Below are 21,963 nucleotides of genomic sequence, written 5' to 3'. Positions count from 1 at the left end.
TGTATAAAAAAACAGCACATGCCTAGATATTTATTATTTAATTTATTTTTGAATAGTTTGAGTTTAATCAAAAATTTTCCATTGTTGATGTATCAAATGCAATATTAATAATTACAAAACTCCATTAAAAATGTAGCTGAATTATATTTTGCTTTTCTAAATTGAAATAATAAAAAAAAACATAAGTTTACAATACTTAATAGTTAACCAGGATATAAGCAATTCCATTTTCTTAATTATTTATATGAAAAGAGCTTCAGTATAATCTTACTTGTTCAGTTTCATTGTGTTTATATGAGAATAATCAAATAACACAATATATGCTTTTGCTAATGAATTAATGTCCTCATAACATAATAAGATTTTTAAAAAATTAAAATTTATAACATAATTTAAATTAGGAATCTCATAATTATATCGTTAAATGAATACCTATCATATCATTTCTATTATTATTCTAAACAAGCTACATTAGACTAATATAGTTGAATAGTTGAAGTTAACTATTTAGAACAATGTGTTCATTAGCTTTTAGTTGCTAATTTCTTTCAATTAGTAACACAAAAATTGCATATTATTAATATGATTAATGTATTTGAGAAAGATCTTATTTTTAGTACAATCTTTGCTTTTTGATATCTGGAAAAAAAATTGTTTTCCAGAACAATACTTATTGATTCAGAAATATTAGCTGGATTGGATGGATTAAATGAATGGAGGATTAAAGAAGCAGAGGAACTGAGCAATATTGTTCAACTTCGTCTTCGTTATTTACAAGTAAGAAACATTTAAAATCTGTTTTAATAAAACGAAAATTTTAATATGGAGTACTGTTAATTAAAATTTGCTTTCAGAATCCAAAGGATTGCAGTTCAGCAAGAAAATTAGTGTGCAACTTGAATAAAGGTATTAAAATAAAATTTCTGTTCTCTAATTTAGGACAAAATTGATTACTTTGATTTTTGATTATTAAACAAATTTTTTTTAAAGTATTCTTTTTTTAAAAGGCTGTGGATATGGTTGTCAAGTGCATCATGCAGTTTATTGCTTTATTGTTGCATATTCAACTGAACGTACATTGATTTTACGCTCGCATAATTGGAGATATGCTCAAAAAGGATGGGAAACTGTTTTCCTTCCTCTTAGTGAAACATGTTTGGAGGATACTGGAAAAACTAGATCAGCTTGGCCTGGTAATAGTTTTAAAATATATAAATATTTTAGTTTCTAGTGCAATATTGAATGAAAGTTCACATATGCTTGATCAATAAATATCCAGCTAGTTTAAAATTGTGAAAAACAGATAAGATGCTTAACTAAAAATAAAATAAGTGTTTACAGCACAAGCACTTTTACAATCAGGAAATGAGATAATTCATTCTTTCAAAGAGAGATTTAAACAACTACATCAAGGGATCTCAAAGATACAAAAGGTGAAAATGCCATATTTCCCTGATTTTAAAATGTACATTTTTACTTGTTTTGCTTGTTCAGAATAGAGATGAATCTTACATTTGCAGTCTAAAACGATAATCACAAATTCTCACATGCAGATTACAGTGTGTGTTATGCATTAATAATAGACATTTTTGGCTTTACTGCTCAATGGTTATATCAGTTCAAATCAGCTTCGCTGGTAATGAGTATTTAACTTAAACTTATTAACAGCCAACTTTAAACTTGGCACCATAATTGAATGAATAATATGAAATGACCTCTAAAGCAGCATTTCCAACATTTGAAATGCTGATGATTTGTTGTAAGTCAAAAATGTTACAGTAATAAGTGGTTGGTTTCCTCAATACTGTAATTTGGTATTATTTGTTTAGTTTAAACTCCTTTTTAAATTGTCTTGCTTAACTTGTGTTTTGAGATTACATTGCGATGCAGAAATTAAAACAAATACAGTGGTATATGCAGAAGAGCATAGAGATGCATTGTGAAATATTCTTTTATGGCATTTGTATTGTTTTTCTAGCTTTTTACTTGTTACTTAACATAATAAAATTATTTAGTTTTTTCATACATAAAAGGACTTAAAATTCAATTCAAATCTACAGTGCATCTTAAAACTTTAGGAAATACTGGAATATCAAGGAAAGTTTTTATATTTATATTATCTAGCCATGTGGAATAAAATAATTGCAAAAAATATAATAAAAAAATATACTAATAAAGATATTGCTACTGGTGGGAAAGAGAGCTGCGAACAAGGTTATCGATGTACTTGAACTTGGATGTTGTATAACATCTAAATTCATAATGCAGGGCATATTTGTACCCTTTGTCACCTTCACTTATACACAAAGAATTGAGTCAGGTTGTTACAGCAATACACAATATTGGTTATACAACATCCAAGATATTGTTACATTGTGTATGAAGCAATTTTTTCAAATTCTGTCTAATTCAAAATGTCCTATAGAATTCTATCATATCCTATGTTTTCTGCATAATTTCTGTGATACATTAAGATATTTTGGAGTTTTTTTGTTACAGGCATACAGGATCATTATGTATTGAAAAAGCATTAATATGACTTTCAGTAAGTTATAATGTACGTTGTTGTTTCTATTCCTCATTTTCTACTTTTCCAATATTAAAAAAGCATTTTTATTTAGCTTGAGTTTTTATTAAATATAAAGTTTTATGCTAGACATACAACAAATAAAAGTATTATATGAGTGTTTTATATAACATACTGTGTGTGTTTTTGATAAAATTTGAAAAAGATTATTTTGATCATATTCCATTATTACTAAAACTTTGTTATTAATTAAAAGTTAAATTGTTATTTAAAATTAGATAAATCAGTTTTTAGTTTAAACACTGTAGGCTGGAATAAAGTATGTCATAAAAAACTCAAACCTCTGAACCTTATAAATGAAATTCCAGCATAGTTTAATGCAGGTAAATGTTCTTGAAGATTATCTCCTCTGTAAATTGAAAGCATTTGTATTTTATCTGCATTAAACTGTGCTGGAATTTCATTTATAAGATTCAGAGGTTTGTGTTTTTTATATACAGTAGAGAGTCGTTAATCTGAATCAATTGGGGACTGGGGTGGTTCAGATTAGTGATTTGTTCGGATAACCGATTATGTACGAAAAAATATATTAACCTGTCCGATGTTCAAATTTTTCTCCGTTGCGTGTCGCTTCGTGTTGAATTTTTGTTGATTTTAAGCCTAACGAAAATTTTTATAATAATAATCGAAGCTATTGTATTGTGAAAAACTATTTCTTTATTTTGTACAAACAAAATAAATATATTGAAGAATATAAAAACACGAAAATTATACTTTAGAAGTAAATCTAGTATCAAAAACGTTCGATTCAGCACGACACAGTCCGACTGAAAATCATTCGGATAACCGGCGATTCAGATTACCGGGGTTTGGATTAACGACTCTCTACTGTAAATCAATTCTTAGATAATGATATCAAAAATAATAATGATAAAATAAAAAGTTAAAAAGTTTTATAAACTTTGAAGATTGAAGATATATATATATATAAGTTTATAAAACTTTTTAACTTTTTATTATAATGTCATTATTATATATATATATATCATATTGATATATATATATATCATATGTTTGCGGAATGACCAGTATGCCTCATAAAAGTGGGGGAGACCAGCAAGTCGGAAACCCTGGGGTTACCGGCATGCCAGTTAAACTGCAACTAAAATTAAAATATAAAGTTAATCAGATTAACAAAACAGTGGAAATGTTGTCTTTAAAGTTTAATTAACTTTGTTAATTAAACTTTAATGAATTACTCAGAAGAATGTTGTCTTTAAAATAACAACATTGTAATTGACTTAAAATCAGAAAGATAATTTTCATTTACTAGACAACAAAACAATTAACGACTTATTGACAGTAGTAGTAGCTCAGTGTGGGCTACACTGACCATCTATCCTGACCTTAAAAATAATACCTTCCTCTCAAATTTTACACAAAGCAGATGTTAAATGGTTGTAAGTTGATATAATTTATAGAGAGTTTCTTAAATTTAATATGTTTATTTTTGCATTTTGAATCAAATAACAATAAAATACAGTAGAGTGTCATTTATCCGAACACAGGTTATCTGAAACGTCGGTTATCCAAACGCTTTCCAGTCAGACTGTGTCGTGCTGAATCAAACTTTTTGATACTACATTTACTTCTAAAGTATAATTTTTATGTTTTTATATTTTTCAATATATTTATTTTGTTTGTACAAAATAAAGAAATAATTTTTAACGATACAATAGCCTCGATTATTATTATAAAAATTTTCGTTAGGCTTAAAATCGACGAAAATTCAACACGAAGCGACATGCAACAGAGAAAAATTTCAACGTCAGATAGGTTAATATATTTTTTCGTACATAATCGGTTATCCGAAAAATCAGTTATCTGAACAGTCCCAGTCCCCAATTGATTCGGATAAACGACTCTCTACTGTACATACAAAAAAAAGCACTTTCAGAATTCCAAGAGTATTTTATGTTAGAAAGAAGACAAAATGAAGAAATTAAACATATAATCGTAATTTTTTGATGTAATGCTGACAGTTTCACAGTTTTAGAATAAAAAACTGGTATGTTTTTATGTGACATAACTCGTTCAGTTTTTTCTTAATGCAACCTCTTAGAGAGGGACGTATAACCTCATTTAAACTGGAATTCTGGCTTTTACTATATGGAAATTTCTGATTTCATGGTCTCCCCTGAATAGATTGGCATGCCAGTCTATCCACGAAACTACAGTATATATATAGTGTTAGTGAATGTGTGTGTGTATAGATTGAACTTTTAAAAACTTAAAAATTATTGATAGCAATAAATTATTTACTTTTTTAGGTACTGATGATACACAAGTTATTGATTTACCAATAATTGATAATGTTAGACCAAGGCCTGCTGCTTTACCATTATCTATTCCAAAAGATTTATCAGAGAGGTTAATACGTCTTCACGGTAATCCTGCAGTTTGGTGGATTGGACAGTTTCTGAAATATTTATTGCGTCCACAGGAAAACTTGGCTAAGTTTTTAGCTATTGCAGAAAATAAAATTGATTTTAGTACACCTATTGTTGGGTAAGTTATCTATGTAATTTGCAAAAGTTGGTTGGTTGATACATGTTGAGCTGACTCTAATTTTGCATATCATATGAAAAATATGATCTGTATCATTGTTTATTATTCAAAAGAAATTTTTGCTATGATTAGTTTAGTTTTTGATTAAAATTCTGTTTAGTACTTATGCATATTATATATTATTTAATCTTTTATTTCTTTAATCTATACAAATATATTGTTAATTATGCTGTAAAAAAATATTAAAAATTAAATATAGTTTTAACAAGGAAATATTATTTATTTATTTTTATTAAAATTCTCTAATCATTTTAAAATTAAATGATTGGATACTTATTAAAATTATTTGCTGGTGTAAAAATAAGGTTATTTTTTATGCTTAGAATTCTGGTTAAAACATTAAAAGCAATGAGTAAAATTTACTGTTGTTAATTATTAGTTTTAATAATGATATATCATGATTCAATTGAATTTAAATAAATTTTATGCTAAATTCTTTCAAAATTAAAAAAAATTATGTATTAATATAACATGTAACTTTATTTTTTTTCTAGTTGTGCATAATTATTACATTATATAATAAATATTATTATTATTATTATTATTAATCGTTATTAGCATAAAGGATGGGCACCCTGTTACTCAGGATCTAAGCAATTACAAATATTAAGATATACATCTTGTAAACATACCAAAAGTTTTTAAATCTTTAGTTATTTCCTTCTAAATTCTTATATTTAATTGATTATTTAATAGTTACATCTTCCTTCACAGTTTTAATTAGAAAATTATACAAATTGTACAATTTTTTCTATGAGAGTTTAAAGTTTATTCTAAAGTCTTGAGTTAAGTTTTGCTGGATTATATGAGGTATTCCAAATGATTCTCATATTTGTGTAAATTTCTCAGTCTTTCAGTATATTTAATATTGAAAAATTGCTGGAGTCACATCAATAATGTTTATTTAACAAATTTATATATTCCAGTGATTAGTGAACTTTTATTTAGTCATATTTGAATTGTTAATCTTTTTACATATATTTTCAATAGTTTATGTATGGTTGTAGTGAAGATATTTTTAATATTTTTGGATACCATGAATGATAAATCAATCTATGTAAATTGTATTGATCTTTGTTTATACACTGTCATATTGCAGAATCTGGTGGTAGTGTATATCCACTCATGAATGTCATTCTCAAACAAAAGAACAGTTACACCAAATGTTTGTAGTATTTTGTTTAATTTTGTTTTCCATAGTTGATTGATTTCCTGTCTTCTACTTTTCTTCTTCAAGAAATGTTAAAACAAAGTTATGTTTTCATCATTGTTAAATTTTAGTTGATAAAATTTTATTGTGTGTTTTAAAAAGAATGGGAAGAACCAGATTTGATTTGTTTCCTGGCAGATAAAATGTCCATGTACTGGTATGGATTTTTAGTTGATATAATCTTTGAAAAAATAAATATGGAAATATTTCAGATCAAATAAGTAGTTAAGTCTCCAAATTGGATTTCCAAATAAATTCAATAATATATTATGTGAGTTGTACATTGTCATATGTAGGTGTATATTTGAAATTTTTAATCCTGAACATAAATACACTGCTCACAAAAATTAGGGGATATTTCAAAATGAATATGAAGCAATAAAAAGAAGCATTTGATTTCTTTTTTATTAAACAAGAGCATCAGAAAAGCAAATGACAAGTGAAAGAAAGTGAGAAAGTTGTTTAATTATGCAAATGAGATGCAAAATCAATTTTTATTTCACTAATGAAAATGCACTATACAAAAGGCTGAAAGTACTGGCATACCTGCAAGTTCCCTGATCTTGAAAGTGCACATCCTGCAATGTCCCTGCAACATGATTTGCCTGAATGCGTAGCCATATGACATCTTGAAGCTAGTCAAACACAGACGATAGTGGCAACAGCACTTGGAACATCCAAAGTGTGATTAGCAGACTGTGGAATTGCTTTTAAGGACTGGCACAGTATGAAGAAGACAAGGGCAGGGTCACCCATCTGCCACAACAGCAAGAGATGACCACTACTTGATTCTTATTGGCAAGAAGGAACAGGTACAGCAATGTAACAGAGCTGTTAGGACAGTTTCTTGCTGCCCCTAGACAATACAATACAGTAGAGCGTCGTTTACCCAAAAGCCGGTTATCAGAAAGCTTTCCAGTCAGACTGTGTCGTGCTGAATCGAACGTTTTTGATACTAGATTAACTTCTAAAGTATAATTTTTTTGTTTTTATATTTTTCAATATATTTATTTTGTTTGTACAAAATAAAGAAATAATTTTTAACGATACAATAGCCTCAATTATTATTATAAAAATTTTCGTTAGGCATAAAATCGACGAAAATTCAACAAGAAGCGACATGCAATGGAGAAAAATTCAACACAAAGTGACATGCAACAGAGAAAAATTTCAACATCGGATAGGTTAATATATTTTTTTGTACATAATCGGTTATCCGAACAACCCCAGTCCCCAATTGATTCGGATAAACGACGCTTTACTGTACTTTTATTCAGTCTGTACAATGTACAATGCCAGCACCGCTGAGCTTAACACACAGTATAATTAATGTAAATTAAATATTCTACAATATAAGTAACAAAGTTAACAAATTACAAATGGTTGAAAATAGATAACAAGCCAAAAGAACTGCGACAATGATAATTATTTACAATAGAAGTTATAATGCTAATGAATAACAATACTATAATATACATTATGCATTAAGCGTCATAATGCTGAATAGAAACTTCAATATACGATTAAAGGCAGAATGTGTGTAAGAAGCATTGATGCTACATTTCTCATTGAATAAGAATGCACATTAGCTGAACCAGTAACCAATAAGTAAAGTTCAATGTCTCAGTTAGTTAATTATTGATTGCTTTAATAAACACATTTCTCTTAATTACATAAAAGAATACTACACTTTAGTTAACCTTTGGAACCTAACCATCTAGTCCTTTGTTTTGTACAGCATGGATTCACATAACATGGCACTTGCTTTGAACCTAACTATCATGTTATATGGGAGATGTCTATACTTTAATACATTAATGGTAGTAACAGATTTTTTATGTAAAATAATAAAAATATGTTTTCATATACTTTTAATATGGGTTGTAAGAATAAATTAATTATTGTGTATTTATAGTATAAATAATTGCATAAGGTAATAAGTAATTATAAAGATAATTTGATTAACATTTTTCATGTCAATGTAATACATTGATACATAGTTAAAAACATTATTTCTATTACAATGATGTGATCAATAAAATGTTATTTTTTTTAAGAATACATGTTAGAAGAACTGACAAAGTTGGAACAGAAGCTGCATTTCATGGGATAGAGGAATATATGGAGTTTGTTGATGAATATTATCAACAATTGGAATTAGTTGAAAAGGTTGAGAAAAGACGAATATATCTAGCAACAGATGAACCTAATCTTTTACAAGAAAGTCAAAAAAAGTAATTTTTAATCCTTTTATTTTTTTTAATTATAGTTATTAAATATCTGATTGCAATTCAAATAATTTTTTTAGAATTTAGAATAAATGAAACAAATGATTTCAATTCTGTAGACAACACAAATTAGTTTCTTCTATATTAACAATTTATTCTGTAATATTTAATACATTGGCAGTGTGTATATATACACATTTCCAATGTAATAAATATTACTAATATATATATACAAGGGGCAGTCAAAAAGTTCCCGGAATTGTGATCGTGCACTGTAGTGGCATGAGATATGGCAACGCAGACCTAATCATCATCAAAGTGGGACCCTCCTGCACAGACAGACTTGTTCCATAGATCCTGCCACTGTTGAAAGCAGGCATGGAATGCTTCCTTTGGAATCTTCCACAGTTAGGCAGTCGTATTCAATATGATGTCCTCCCTGCTTGCAAAATGTGTCCCTTTGAGGTCCATTTTGTCAAACATCTCTGCACAGACCAGCATGCGACATTCCATCTGATCAGGGTTCAGCAGCCTCAGAACAAATTTTGCACTGACATTCTCATCTTTAGATTCTCAGAAAGAATTACATGAATGGGTTCGTGAGAGATACCAACTACTTGCTCCTACTCAATGATGGTTATTCTTTGATCATTTTTAATCAGTTCTCAAAAGTTTTTCAATATTTTTCTTCACTTCTGGATGTTGAAGGTCTCCCACTGTGTTCGTCATCTTCCAACATCTCCTGTCTGGTTGTAAACTGTGGATTTCTTTATGCCTTATTACCGTAAACTTGCTGCAGGGCCATCAGTGCCTGTGCAGCAGTTTTCCGCAAATTGGGGAAAACTGCTGCACAGGCAATCCTGCAAAACTGTGAAATAACTTCCCCAATTTGCGCATGAACTTGGTGTTTTTTCGCACTGAATGATAAGCAGTCATGCCCAACAAAGATGCTACAATAATGACCATGCAAGTTTAAACTTGCATGAGCATTATCACACTGCGAATAGACATACTGAGCTTCCAACCACAGCAATGCATAACCTTATCTTATATCACATTTTCTAACTGTAGGTAAATTCTGGGAATTTTTTGACTGCCTCTTGTATAATGTTCATTATGTTCAGAGATGTAGCCATAAAGGGCAGCATTTTCTTACACTAATACTCTTCTGCCCCTTTCTTTCTACTAGCCCCCAATGCCACACCATTTGAGTTTAAAATTAAATAGTGTAAAAAAAAAAATGTTACAAGCAATTGGCTACTTGGTGAAATAGAAAAACAGGTGTATTAGACTCATACTAGCCAATGTGAATAGCCATGAGGTAAAGAGGAATGAAATTTAACTCTTATTGTTTAGCCTTTACTGTTTTTACCAAGCATTTTGTTTGCATATGACAACTCCTTGCTTGTCATATGCAAACCAAATGCTTGTATGAATTTCTGGGACCCTATTCTGACACCAGTTGTGGCGTTTCATTTGTCCTGAATGTACATTGGAATATTTCTGACACTAAGTATTCAACTTGTGGGCAAGCAGTTTCATATATGAGAGAAGGTTAAGAGGTGGGCGAAGGAACTGACTCTGTAAATTCAAGCAATCCAAAAAATAGTTCTCTCTCTCCTTGTGGAATAACCATCTTGGAAACTTGGTGAACATTTAATAATTCATTAAAATTGGTCAAAAAACTGTCATATTCTTGGATAGGACTGTCCAATCAGAAAATTTTTTATGATACTTCCTTGGAGTTATTCATGAGGAAAATGGTAACTAATGTGTTGGACAAGGAAGTTGGCATGATTTCTTCAGATGAAATGTATCATTTTCCCATTGAAAGTTGCAACCTTAGACTTGAAAAAAATTTGTTAAGGTTTTTTTTTTCTTTTTCTCAATTCTCACATTAGTATGGCAGTTTATTGCTCAATAATGTGTTGCTAGTGATTGTGGACTATTGCATTTTTATAGTAGCCTACTTATCTACTAAGGCTAGCCATGCAGGTGACCCATATACAGAAATTTCTGTAGCATCTCTTCTTTTGCTCTAGTTGATACAAATTATCTTTTTTAATACTTTAGTTGTAATATTTCTTAATTTCCTCTTTTATATTTAAGTCTGGAATTGATTTATCATTATCGTTGGATTGATCCTGTTGTTCAAATTAATCATAATTTTTTTCTGAAGTGAAATCACTGCTGGTTTTTTGATCTGTTATGTTTTTTTTTTCCGAAGAGTTTTTTAATTTTATACTTTTTATTCTTTTGAATTTTTCTATATTGTGATTATTTTTTGTTTTCAGTAGTATTTTTTTTTTTTTAAACATTGGTTTGTTCTTTGTATTTATAGTTTTAGTGTAGTAATTACTATTACACTTGCTAAAAAACCTTACAGATCATTGATTATTTGTTTAAATTTTTTATTTGATTTTTAAACAATTATTTAAAACAATTATTTGTTTAAATTTCACAAATAATTCCTTTATAAAACTTTACTGAATTTGAATCAGCCATAAAGTTAAAACACCAATAAAAGCTGGAAAATAATATAATAAATCACACACACATTTCATTTAATTCTTTCAGAGCCCTTCATATAATAACTTGATAAAGGGGGTGTTGTAGTCAGCCAACTGTGTTGATGTTTGTTAGTGACTTTTTGTAAAGTTAAAAATTATGGAAAATATTGCTTTTTATATAGTTGTATCAGTATTTCTGTTGACTCTTAGTGGAATCGAAGAAAATACCTTCTCTTTGTCTTGTACTCCTCTCAATTCACCAATTCAGTTTCCTAATGTTAAGAGCAAGAGACATTATTCTCCTAGTGAACTTATGTTGAAAATTGTGAAATTGGACGATTTTTTTTCTACTAAATCTGATTCAAGTAAGTCTTTTTTAAGTTTAAGCAGGAATCTCAAAGCAAAGATAGTTTGCTTTTGCATAGTGTTGACTCATTGGCAAATGAGCTGCGAAGGAAAAATATAGTAATCCAGGATCTGATGGAGACCAGTGATGATCTGAGTAATAAAGTACTGTACATGAGCTGTTTATGGTAATAGTAGAAGAGCATAGGACTATTCTAATGGCAAGGATAACAAAGCTTCATAAATTAAATACTATTTTGGTTTAGTTATCATCGTTATCAGATAAAAAGTTAATTTTTAAAAGAATAAATAATCTTAAAAACCATGCAAAATTTACAAAAATTAAGCTCTTTGACGACTTGTGTTGGTAGATCTAGGTTAAGACACACAAAACTATTACCTTTCTATCACCAATATAAATCTGAAAAGAGGAAAGTTTGATTAATTGCAGACATTTTGACAGTTGATTCTGAAAAGTTTACTATAGATCTAGGAGGCGAGTTTGTGAATCTTACTTTTTTGTTTAAACTCTGAACTCGGGACCTCAAAGTCCCACTTAATTGAAATTTACACAAGCTGAAGGTAAAAATTATGGCATGGAATTGCCAAAGAACCTTTTTGTTTAATTTAAATGACAGAGAATTTGTAGATTATTTTCTGCAGTTTTCAATTTTGGGCCTGACAGAGACTTGGCTTACTTTCCCAGTTAAATCAAAAATAAGATTTACCCAACAATGCGGGTATTTGAAACGCTGGCAACTAAGGCCATCAGGAGGTCGTCTTTGTATCAACGAGAATTTAGGAGATGCAGTTCTGCTTAAGACAATGCAATATTTAATTGTTACAAGACTAATTTTTGATCAAAAGAAATTCAGCAATTCTCAAAATTTAATTATTATTTTATATTATCTGCATATATCTGTTTTTAATTACATATTGGTTTATCTGGAAGATTTGATTTCTAGTTATTCTGTCGATCATGATGATCTATTATTAGATGATTCAAACGCCAGGATTGGTACGAAGATGGACAATATTTTTCATGGAAATGTTATTTTGAATTCATCATTATCAAAAGATTTGGTTAACAATAAGCAGGGTGACCAGTTTATTGAATTGGTTAAAGACTATAATTTATATATAATAAATGGTCGTCATCCTCATGATTCCCCAGCTAATTTTACACACATATCCAAATTGGGAGCATCAGTGATAACTTATTAGTATTAAGTGAGGGACTGATCAAGCATCTTGAAGATTTTTACATTTCTGAGGTCTACGTGTCTGGGACTGTCTTTTGGTAGTACTAGAATTATTGTTTGATAACACAACTTATGCTATACAAAGAGAACAGGAAAGGTTGATATGGAAAAAGAAAAAGTAAGCATGTTTATTCATGCTGTTGATGATTTGTATAAAATTGGAGAGCCTATTGACAATATAGAACTAACTTATTCATTAATCATTGCCTAGCAGATTTCCAAAATAATGTGGATTAGTAACAGAATTTGGGATAAGAGGCAGAGTTGGTTTTGGATGGTTTGATAAAGACTGTATAACTGTGAAAAAAGAGAAAAATAGGGTGCTGCGAGAGTTTTGCGGATCTTGCTTGAATGAGAATTTGGTTAAATATATTTACATAATGAACAAAAACTAATTTTATAGTTGAGTCAAGAAGAAAAACTATTGGACTAACATAAGTAAATGGTTGCAAACTACAAGGTTGTCAAGAGACTTGGAAAATCATAAACCAAGTGTATGTTAAGTGAATTGCAGAGAGTCGGATTTCTACTGATGGATGGATAAGTCTTTTGAAATTGGATTTTAATAGTAGCTGTCTCATTGTCTTGCTGACTATGAATTCTCCTCTTTTGGATGATCTTTTCTCATTTGATGAATTAAAAATGGCAATCCAAAGATTAAAAAAAGAGTTCATCTCCTGGTATGGACGGGGTGAAAAACAAATTTATTTAAACATTTGCCGAGGACAATCTGTTTAGAAATTTTCTTAGTTTGTTCAATAAAATTAGAGAGACTGGCTTTTCCAGAGATATGGAAGAAAGTTTTATTAAAAATGATTTACAAGAAAGGTGAAAGATCTAATCCACATAATTACCATCCAATAGCATTGTTGAACATGTTTAGAAAATTGTTTACTAGTTTATTATCAAATCGATTAATAAAATGGTTAAATGAGCATAATGCTATCTCAATATTTCAAGGTGCCTTTGTTCAGGGCAGAAGGACAATTTATATGAATTTTGAATGAAACCATTAAGAATGAAGGTTCTTAATGGTTTCATTCAATGTGTGTTATTGAGGAAAAGGAGGAAAAGTTATTCACTTTTTATTGACTTAAAAAAGGCATTTGATAATGTTAACATTCATTTATTGTGGAGCAAACTTTATAATTTGGGACTCTCCAAATCCTTCATTATTTTGCTTAGGAATTTGTTTTCTACTACCCTTTATCAAATAAAGGGAGATATGCTCAATTCCACTAGAGGTTTACCCCAGGGTGAACCACTAGGCCTTTTGATGTTTGTTTATAAATGATCTTCCAGGGATATTTCATCATTCAGATCTTTTGGGCTTTTACCTAAATGTCATGGATGAACTGCACTATCTTCTATATGCAGATGATATATTATTACTAGCAGACTTGAAGTCATCTTTACAAAAGAAACTGATTTTATTATCTGATTAATAGAAAGATCATTTTCCCACATATAATTTTCAGAAAACAAAGGGATTGGTATTTCAAAATGGAGGAAGACTTCATAAAACTGATAAAATTTTATTAACAATGTGGAAATTGATTTTGTTTCTCATTTTAAATATTTAGCATTGAATTTTTCCTCCTCTGGTGTTTTCAGTCATCATTTGGATATAATAAACCTACATTACAGAAGACAGGTTGTCTTTTGGCACTACAGTCAAAAATGAGGATGAACTCTATTAAAGCAATGCTCGAACTTTCGACACTATGTTGTTTCGACATATTTGATCCCAGTTTGGGGTTTAAATCTTAATTGAACCTTCTCAATTTTTTCAATAAGATATTTCAAAAGATTATTTAAGCTCGAATGTTCAGTGCCTGGTTCTGTTGTAAGATTGGAATCAGGGAGACCACCACTTGAAATTAGTATTTTAAAAAGTATTTTATTGTTTCGGTCTAAGATAATTGATCTTCCTCATCGTGTTTGATTCTTTAAGAAAGCAACGGAAATGGGGTGTTATCAATTAAAAACATTTTTGATAATTTAAGCTATTCTTTTGTATTTCTGAATCATTCACAGCTACAGTTGAGAACTCATATATGTGATATAATACCAATTATTCCAATAATACAAACTAGATGTGATCAATTATGGAATCAAGATATTACTTACGTTTCACTTCAGCGACATAATATTTATGAAAGTAGTACAGGTTGGCAGACTGCCAATTAATTATAACATTGGATTTCCCATGAAAAGTCTGTTAATGCAATTACGTCTTACATAAATACTGGATTATGTTGAGTGGTCAGTATGTAGATATTTCCAAGGAGCATTCTTTCCCATATTGTATTACCAATCGTGATTGTATATTAATGCATATTTTCGCATCGTGTTCAGTTTTACATTTGTTAGAGAGAGATTCTCACTGACGATTTTGTAAAGAATTATTTGTATGAGAAAAATATGTCAAAGATAATGTTGTATAAATTACAAAGATTTAATAAAAAAATTGTGCACTATTTATGTTAATTGTATTGTTTAAGCACAATTAAAAGATCATTGTGTGGCTGCTTATTTATTAATTTTGCTTTATTTTTCTCCCTTGTATGGAAGTACTTGTATCAATAACAAATACATAAGAATAATTACTTGATAAAGTGATCGAAAATGCATTTTTTTCCAATAAACATACTTGCTGGAATAAGTATGGAAGGTGTCTGTGAGTTATCACAACTATAAATTTAATATAAACATTGCTTTTTTACAATGACATTTTAATTCTTGAAGTACTCTTATATTTTAATAGTATAGATATTACAAACATTTTCCATTTATATAGTATTTTGGAGTTATTTCCTCTAAGATAAAGTTGAAATTATTATTGCTACTTATTAATATCTTATTAGACTATTCTACAATACATAAAAATGTATCAATTTTCTAATATGGTCAGTATGATGATGATTCATTCATTATTTTCTTAGCAAATCCTTCCCATTAATGGAATGAAAATACATAGCATGGGAAATTTAAAAAATATTGTAATTTATTTTTAGTAGTAATGAAGATAATTTGTAACAACTGAAAATAGCATTTTTTCTTATTCACAAGGATAAAAATCTATCATAAGAAGTAGCCATACATTTAAGTACAGTAGACCCCTCCTATAACACAGTAGATACGTTCCATGTTATATGAATCCGTGTTGTACGAGTCACTTAAATACACCCATGAACTCACTTAAATACATGAAAACCCATTAAATACCCACTTAAATACATGAGCCAGTCACAGCCCGGCACACGGGCTGTGATTGGCTCATGTATTTAAATGACTCGTACAACATGGATTCATATAACACGGAACTTATCTACCGTGTTATAGGGAGGTCTACTATACTGTACATATGCATTGTCAATATAGAATTAATCTGTACTAAATTATTAACTCTGAATGTTATGTCAATTCGTTTTGCAAAAATAATTGATGGCTTTGTTTGAATTTAATGATTTAAACATCTTTAAATAAAAACAAAACTTTATCTAAATAGTAATTTTATTTTATATTACTGTTAAATAGATTTGTAGAATATCTTAAGAGATTTCTTAAGTCGTTATTATCTTGATTTATGATTAGTCTAAAAAAATTGTAGATGTTCTGTGAAACTTATTAGGAACTTTAGTGTTACTTATGAAGTATTAGTATAATCTGCTTTGAAATTTTTGGGTGTATATTTGAATGATAATTGGGCTGCAGTTTGAAAAAATTGTAGACCTATAAATTCCTACTGTCATCTGTCTGTCTATCTTCCCTTAATCTCAAGAACTGAGTTAGATAGATGAAAGATGAGACTAGATATGGAAACCTTAGGGGCTTAGGGGCTGGAGGCTCTTATTAACTGTGTGTGAAATTTTGGTTTGCATTGGAAATCATGTTATTTCAATTCAAAACTTTCCTCTGAAAGGAGTTAATTTTTGTAATTAAATACAATTATTAATTTTAGATACCCAAATTATGTCTTCCTGGGAGATGCTAACATTGCCAAGAGTGCCTCTTTAGGTAATCGTTACTCATCTGAATCTTTGAAAGGAGTCATTTTGGATATACATATGCTTTCTAGATGTAATTATTTAGTATGCACATTTTCATCACAAGTAAGTGATTTTTGTTATTTAATAACATTAGTTGATATTTAAAAAAAATATTTATTATAGATTGAAATTTGCACCAACAATTTCAGATTTTAATATTTTTCAATAATTGCATTTTCCCAACACTATATACTTTAAAGTATGTCTAAGAAAAAGGAATTTCTTTTATAACACTATTTATTTTTGAAGACAAAATACCTAAGAAGGAAATTAGAATTATAAATGTGTAATTAATATGAAAAAATTATTGTATTTTTTAAATTTAAATCACTTCTGAATCATTTTAAAGTTTTATATCACATATGGGAGAATGTATTTTTATATTTTGTGCATATGTTATACATATGCACAAAATATATAAGATTTCAAAAGATATAACAATGAATAATTTATAATTAAAATCTATAAATTTTGATTTAACATTATATCAAGAGTAAAAATATTTTTATATGCTCAAGGCTGTGAGTTGATAATACCATACATGTAAAATGGATAGGCAATAACAGTTTTGGTTATTACTCTTCATAAGAATATTGTGGCGCAGCTTGGCCCTTGTGCCAAAAAACACCAACAAACCAACCAACCAACATAACCATCATAAGAATATTAAACTGATTGATAAAATAAGAATAAAACTTCAGCAATAATAAATAATAAAAGAATAAATCAAAATAAAATATTCTGAAATAAGTATTGTATTACTTTTTAGTATTATTTTTTATGCCGAAATCAGTAAAGTCGTATTGGATATAAATCTGAATGAGTGAAACAAACTGTTGTTGTTTATTCTTCAAAGTAGAGAAAATTTATATTTTTGAATATAATTTAAACATATTTTGATGAAACAGAATGCAAGTTTATTTTAATACATTAAATTGTAATTATAAGTGTGTGTAAACTAAAAACCTGGAATATGAAAATGAATAAGGCCAGATGATCAGTCTTAATTATAGTTCAATAATTATTTAAGTAATTGGGTATGTGGAGTATATGAAAATGAATTTATTATGAAAATTTTGGGGATACAAAATGAACAATGCATGTAAAAGAAATTAAAAGAAAACATTTGAGCAGTCTGTCAGTAACAAAACCAAATTTATTCCATGTTTTCAAACTTCTGTTTTTGCTTGTTTCAAAAAAGTTCTGGAAGTTCTGTCATAAATTGATGAAACACTGTGAAGCTCTGCAGTGAAAATAATTTTTCACCCTCTGTCATACACTGGCTTTAATTGGTACCAAAACTATTCAAATGGTCTCGATTGATTGGGATACATTAAGCACATTGTTTTTACTAGGAATGTACTGTATCCCAAGTTGGTTAAAGGCATCGTGTGTGAGTGTAGGAGGGCCTTGCCATATCTGGTCAAAATATATAATCTCCATTCAAATAAACCTTCTTCAATAATTGGACTAATCTCTCTTTGATTATACGATCTATTTTTGTGTTAATATAGAGTGCAAGTTTAGACTGTGCAGTGAAGGCCTGATACTGTCCACAAGAGCTATACTGGCTATCCATACCAAATCTTTGTTGGAAACTTACGATTGAACTTGTGGCATAATGTCTTATTTTAAAATAAAAATTTTTATTTTCCATACATTCAAAGCCATCCCATGTAAAATAAAATTTCATACTCCATGACAACATCGAGGTTGTTTTGGGCTGCAAATCTTTGTTTAGTCATTTGAGCATCCTTATTTGCTTTTCTAACTGAATCAAAATATTTCTGAACCCAAGTACATTGCATCTAATAGCAATATTCCTTTTCATAAATATTCAAATATTTCATTGTGTATGGGATATTAATGAAGAGATTGGCTCAATTTACTAACATTTTATGCTTCACTTCAGTCATTTTAAACTTTTTTCTTTTACTTTTTTGGCTCTAGATAGTGTGTGGAATAGGAGGAAAAACCACTAAATTATATCATATATCATGCTTTTTGAAACAGTCAAATGTTTAAAATGTTTATCCTTCATCAATTTTCTATTTTAAAAATTTCTAATATTTTTCTGTTCTTGTCATCTTTAGGCCTTTCATCTGGAATTGAATAAGCAACTGAAGTGTAATGGAAAATCTGCACATTTAGTTTTTCTTATGAACGTGCACAGAAAAATATGGAGTTTTTCCAGATTTTTAGTTTACACTCCTATAATTAATTTCAAGAAATTAAACTTGGATGTTTTTATTTTGAACGTGTTTGAGTTATATATATTCTATTAGAATAATATGATGATGATCAATATTTAGATTAGCCAATACATAATAATGGATTAATCAAAAGTTAATATCTTTTTTACTTTGTTTTTATACTTGAAGTTTTAACATTTTATGAATAATGAATTTCATATATTTTTAAAAAATAATAACATAACTGATTTTAGGTTTGTCGTCTCGCATATGAAATCATGCAAACAATTCATCCCGATGCTTCTTCATATTTTCATTCCTTGGATGATATTTTTTATTTTGGAGGACAGAATGATCATAGTCAAATTGCACTTTATGATCATCATGCAAGAGAACCTTCTGAAATAGATTTACATAAAGGTGATATTGTAGGAATTGCTGGAAACCATTGGGATGGATATTCTAAAGGTGTCAATCGAAGAACTCAAAAAATGGGACTTTATCCGTCGTATAAAGTGGTAGAAAAAGTCGATGTTGTTGAATTTCCTACATATCAAGGCGTTGATAAAAACTCCTAGTCATAATTGTTTTTAATAAATATTTAATATTATTTGAAAAAATATAGAACAGATATTTAAATCTGTTACTAAAATTATAAAGTCTACAGTTTATTTCTATCATAAAAGAAGCTATAAATATATAACTTTACATGAAGATTTTTAATATCAGGGACTTAAAACAAATATCATTTTAGTGAATTTTAGTCTTGCACTTTTTATAAATTTTTCTATTCTAAAATGCCTGGATATTACATTAATATATACATATATATATATATTTTTTCCAATGGAAATTCAAATTATTTTCTATTAATCCATAATTAATAGGTTAAACATGAGACATTAATGGTGTTCTTCAAAATTTATTTAATATTTAAAAAATACTTTATCATATCATCATTACTCTATGAAGGGTATGTACAGAAGTTTTACATGTAAAAAAAATCTCATTCTTCATATCTTTGTTATAGTGTCCATCTTGATGTAATTTATGCCATATGTGATTTTCATTATATCTGAAGTATGCTCAAGTACTGTACAGTTTGTATTAATACAGTTTGCACTTTCCATGTAAAATTAGAAATAGAATCATCATACTTTTTTAATATGATGAAATGAAAATTATAAAAAAAATTTTCCAAAGTAATTTTTTATGGTAATAATTTCAATATATTTAATAATGATAAATTATTCAATTTTGAAGATGAGAATTTAAAATTTTAGTGGCTAGAGACTTTTATTGTTTTCAATAAATAACATTCAAAGTATATATTTAAGCATAAAAATATCGCCAGTTAAAAAAGAGACTTATAAAAAAAAAGCATATGATTTAATCTCAGGTGAGAATTAAATTTAGAATCAAATGCATTTCTCTTGTGAGAGTCAGTTGATATTTTGATTAGAAATTGGTACTTTTAGTTGATTAATAAGAAAAATCAGTGTTATTTTATGAATGCATGTAGTATTACTCATTTTAAAAACTTATTGGGATACTCCTGACTTTATTGGGATCTGTATATTTTGTAAATAATAGAATTTTTACTTTCTTAAGTAAACTTTAAAAAATACTCAAATAATTTCAGCAAAATGCAGAAGTGAAAGTGGTTTCTTATAAATTTTACAAGTGATCTACATTAACTCCAATTTGAATATTCATGATTTTTTTCACAAATAATTACGATTAAGGCATTGTTCTCCCATCTTTTGTGTTGTTGATCGACCTAATTTTAAATCCATTTATGTAAAGTTATAAAAAGTGAACTTGTTTTTGTTGTCTGTTGTAGGGAAATACTTCTAAGATTAAAGAACTCGAGAAAAATTTCTTGTTCTTCTTTTCAACCTGCAACAATTAAAATCTTTAACCAAATTTTTTATATTTAATTTAAAGTTTATATTACCTATGGTTCCAAAATGGCGGCTCATCTCCGAGTCCAGCAAATAGAAGAAAGGAAACAGTGGGGATGCACATTCTAACCTAACCTAACCTATTCTAATAATTTTGTTGGTAATAATTACGGTAATTTATTAGAATAGATTAGGTTAGGTTAGAACTCCGATTCCAGCAACGAGCCACCATTTTGGAACCATAGGTAACATTAACCAAAAAATTTGTATATTGCAATTTCTATTCTGAACATTGGCTAAATTTCATAAGATATTAATCGTTTTGTTGCCATTCAAAATTTGGAAAAATATATGATTTTAACTAAATCCAGTCATTAATAATACAGCATTAATTTGGAATTATAAAAATATAATAAGCATTTCTTACATGGAGTATCTGAATGAGTTTATTTTCTCCAAACATCAGAAATAAAACTATTTATATCAAATTAGTGATTATATTTATAATGATGCATTGATCTTTTTGATTGAACCTTTGATTTATCAGTTTGACTAGTCTGAGAATCTGATAATTGAAATGAAGCTTCAAACATGTTAAGTGCCAAATTCTGTCTTCAAGTTTTGATATATCATAAATCTAGTATATTTACTATATTAAATTAATCTCCAAAGATATTCACAGGTGCATAAGAGATGTTTGTTCCAAAACTTTTTCTTGCTTTATTATACCAGGTGACCAAATGAAAATAAGAGAAATAGAGTGAAAAGTTTAGCAATGTTGCAACAACTAGAAATGCCTTACACTACCAAACAGAACGTTATTATAACGAAAAGAAGAAAATTCACTGAAAATTAAGTCGTTAACTTAGGTTATATGTATGTATTCCAAATTGTGTGTATATAAAGGTTCATTGAATGCAAAAATTTCAATAAAAATATTACACAAACAAATACACACACATTCATTATGGCAGTTCGCAAGGGAAAAAAGTTATCGTAGATAAGAAATTCAAGATATTCGAGCACAATGTTTGAGGTGTTTATTTCAAGAGTCAGCAGTGTCTGTTCTTTTGATGCAGTTATAAAAAGAATCAAATTTTGGCTT

General features: G+C 28.5%; 1 protein-coding gene across 1 annotated transcript in view; it reads left to right on the top strand.

Annotated features, from left to right (window-relative positions):
* Positions 1-19,613, top strand: part of FucT6 (alpha-(1,6)-fucosyltransferase) — a 49,199-nt gene extending 29,586 nt beyond the window's left edge. The window contains exons 5-11 of the mRNA XM_067288882.1: positions 663-777; positions 855-906; positions 1,008-1,193; positions 4,858-5,095; positions 8,423-8,599; positions 16,675-16,825; positions 19,209-19,613. Coding sequence (XP_067144983.1) covers positions 663-777; positions 855-906; positions 1,008-1,193; positions 4,858-5,095; positions 8,423-8,599; positions 16,675-16,825; positions 19,209-19,532 — 1,243 coding nt within the window. The 3' untranslated portion in view covers positions 19,533-19,613. The remainder of the gene's footprint in view (positions 1-662; positions 778-854; positions 907-1,007; positions 1,194-4,857; positions 5,096-8,422; positions 8,600-16,674; positions 16,826-19,208) is intronic.
* Positions 19,614-21,963: the final 2,350 nt, after the last annotated feature.

This window comes from Centruroides vittatus, unplaced genomic scaffold (assembly GCF_030686945.1).
Source record: "Centruroides vittatus isolate TY-2023 unplaced genomic scaffold, ASM3068694v2 scaffold_944, whole genome shotgun sequence".
NCBI lineage: Eukaryota > Metazoa > Arthropoda > Arachnida > Scorpiones > Buthidae > Centruroides > Centruroides vittatus.
This window is presented reverse-complemented; position numbering and strand designations above follow the sequence as displayed.